Source organism: Stylophora pistillata, chromosome 2, assembly GCF_964205215.1.
Source record: "Stylophora pistillata chromosome 2, jaStyPist1.2, whole genome shotgun sequence".
Lineage (NCBI taxonomy): Eukaryota > Metazoa > Cnidaria > Anthozoa > Scleractinia > Pocilloporidae > Stylophora > Stylophora pistillata.
In genome coordinates this window covers 47,507,378-47,509,884 of record NC_142520.1, presented here as the reverse complement: position 1 = coordinate 47,509,884, position 2,507 = coordinate 47,507,378, and the positions used below count along the sequence as shown (strand labels likewise).

At 43.4% G+C, this 2,507-nt stretch overlaps 2 protein-coding genes across 2 annotated transcripts in view; both read left to right on the top strand.

Annotated features, from left to right (window-relative positions):
• LOC111345368 (uncharacterized) overlaps window positions 1-2,507 on the top strand; it is a 234,642-nt gene that overhangs the window by 60,732 nt on the left and 171,403 nt on the right. The gene's annotated exons all lie outside the window — the stretch shown is intronic.
• Window positions 705-1,592, top strand: LOC148739953 (uncharacterized). The gene has a single exon (XM_088749614.1). It carries the CDS (start codon window positions 705-707, stop codon window positions 1,590-1,592), a length of 888 nt encoding a protein of 295 aa, XP_088605740.1.

Genomic DNA, 2,507 nt, shown 5'->3' with positions numbered 1-2,507 from the left:
CTTTGTTGATTCCTAGCGTCTCACACCATTTTGAAGCGTTTTTGGCGAGTTAGCGCAATGTTGGTGTTTAACTGCTAAAAGAAAGACAAGGCCGGAAACCTATTTTAGAATTGTCCGTCGCCCGAAACGAATAATTCCGCCAAAAAATTACCACCAGTCTCGATTCCTCCAGAAAATCAAAGCAGAGATGTTGCAGTTTCATTTCCATTCACTCGATTCCCAATTCCTCCCACACATCTTTCACTAGCGATGCTTTTATCTCCAGATCGATCGGCTTTCCAATTTCGAATTTGGCTGCTTGAAACATTTGCGGCCCGTTGGCCGATCGCACAGTATGTTGGGTAACAAAAATAAGCCCGGCGAGGGTAGCCAGCGACCTGCAGTCGACAAACAAACCAGTTAGCTCCCCTGGTCCCCTCGAGAGGTTTTGTCAAGACAGCATTGTTTTGATCACACATTTCCATTCGATGTTGATTGGTCGATCAAAACAATGCGGTCTTGACAAAACCTCTCGAGGGGACCACTGTTAATGACAAACTAATCTTTAACTTTGACGATTTGTACAAATATGGAAAGTCACTTCTGGTCAACAAGAGATCGGTACTTAAACTTACTGCCAAGAATTTCGACCCTTTAGGAATTCTTAGTCCTTTCGTCATTCGATTAAAGATATTGTTTCAAGTTTTATGCAGCGAGAAACTCGAATGGATCAGCCACTTCGAGGAGAAATGAACAAAACTTGGAACTTGATATTCGAAGAATTGAAATCACTGGGATATGTCAGAATGCCGAGATGTTATCTTTTCTCTGGAACTTCAAAGATTGATGTACAACTCCACGGGTTTAGCGACGCATCAGAGAGAGCCTACGCAGCCGTCGTGTACATACGAGTGGTATACAGTAATGGTCGCATCGAGACGAGATTGGTCGCAAGCAAAACCAGAGCGTCGCCTATCAAGAAGCAATCTATCCCTCGTTTAGAATTGCTTGGAGCTGTCATTTTGTCACGACTCACGAAAACCGTATTGAAGACGCTACCGAAGCAAGTGAATCGAGTGAATTACTGGGTCGATTCCATAGCTGTGCTTTGTTGGATTCAGAACGATAAGCATTGGAAACAATACATGAAACATCGTGTAGACGAGATTCGACAAATGACAGCAAAGAAAGATTGGAGATATTGTCCTGGAGTGCAGAATCCTGCTGATTTACCGTCACATGAGTTGACCGTAAATGAAATGGTGGACAATTCTATGTGGTGGGGTGGCCCTCAATTCCTACAACTGCCTGAAGAAGAGTGGTCTCAAGAGCAAGCTAAGGTCGAGACCAATGAAGCAGCACTCTCCGAAGTTGTGAAAAACTCGCCGAATGTGATCCATGTGTTAACATCCAGTGACGAAATCCCGACTGAAGTCAATCTCGCCGAATTCATCAATTGTCAACAGGTCAGCTCTCTTGACCGCTTACTACGTGTTACAGCCTACGTATTACCATTTGTGGATATCTTAAAGCGACGTACATCAACACGCAAGAGCGGAAAGAAAGAAGAATCAACTAAAGGAGAAGATTATCAAGAACTTAGTTCAATATAAATTTTCCGAGCTGAGTCACCCTGGATTAAAACAGTCCAAGCCAGTACGTTCAAGGATGAGTTCAAATTCGTACAAAACCAGTGTCAACCAAAACCACGGCGTGTGGATCAATTTGGTCTGTTTTTGGACGAAAACAAATTGCTAAGATATCGAGGACGGCTTAATAACGCAATCTTATCGTCGGACAACAAGACTCCTATACTTTTGACTTCCAAACATCCTTATGTTGAATTGATAATCCGTCAAACTTATGACAAAGTAAAGCACAGCTCAGTCAACAACACACTGACGACTATTCGTGAGAGATTTTCGATTCTACGAGGGAGACAGGCAGTGAAGCGCGTGCTTAAACGTTGTATTACTTGTCGAGGACTCGAAGGTCTGCCGCACTCAAGTTACAATGTCTCCGATAAACCAAGCGTTTGCGTCTCCGAAGATCCACCATTTACTCATACTGGAGTAAACTTTGCGGGTTCTCTTTTCGTACGTGGTAATTCTACTCCTGAAAACGACAACAATAAGTGCTATATTTGTTTATTTTCATGCGCTTCAACGAGAGCTGTACACCTCGAACTTACGCCAAATCTCACTGTTGAGTCTTTTCTGTTAACGTTTTACAAGTCGTAGGGGACTGCCTGCAACTCTAATGTCCGATAATGGAAAAACATTCCGAGGATCCTCAAGGGAAATTGTCAAGATTGCACGGTCGAAAGAAGTCTTGCGTTACTTAGCCATCAATGATGTCAGCTGGAGATTTATTATTGAGAAGGCCCCTTGGTGGGGAGGCTTCTGGGAGAGATTAATCCAGAGCGTCAAGCGTTGTATGAAACAGTCCCTTGGCAGAACCACCTTAACCTACGATGAGTTAAACACCTTGCTTGTCGAGATCGAATCGGTCGTTAACTCAAGACCTCT

Coding starts and splice junctions, on each gene's coding strand:
- LOC148739953 (XM_088749614.1), top strand. CDS start 705: ATGGATCAGCCACTTCGAGGAGAAATGAACAAAACTTGGAACTTGATA.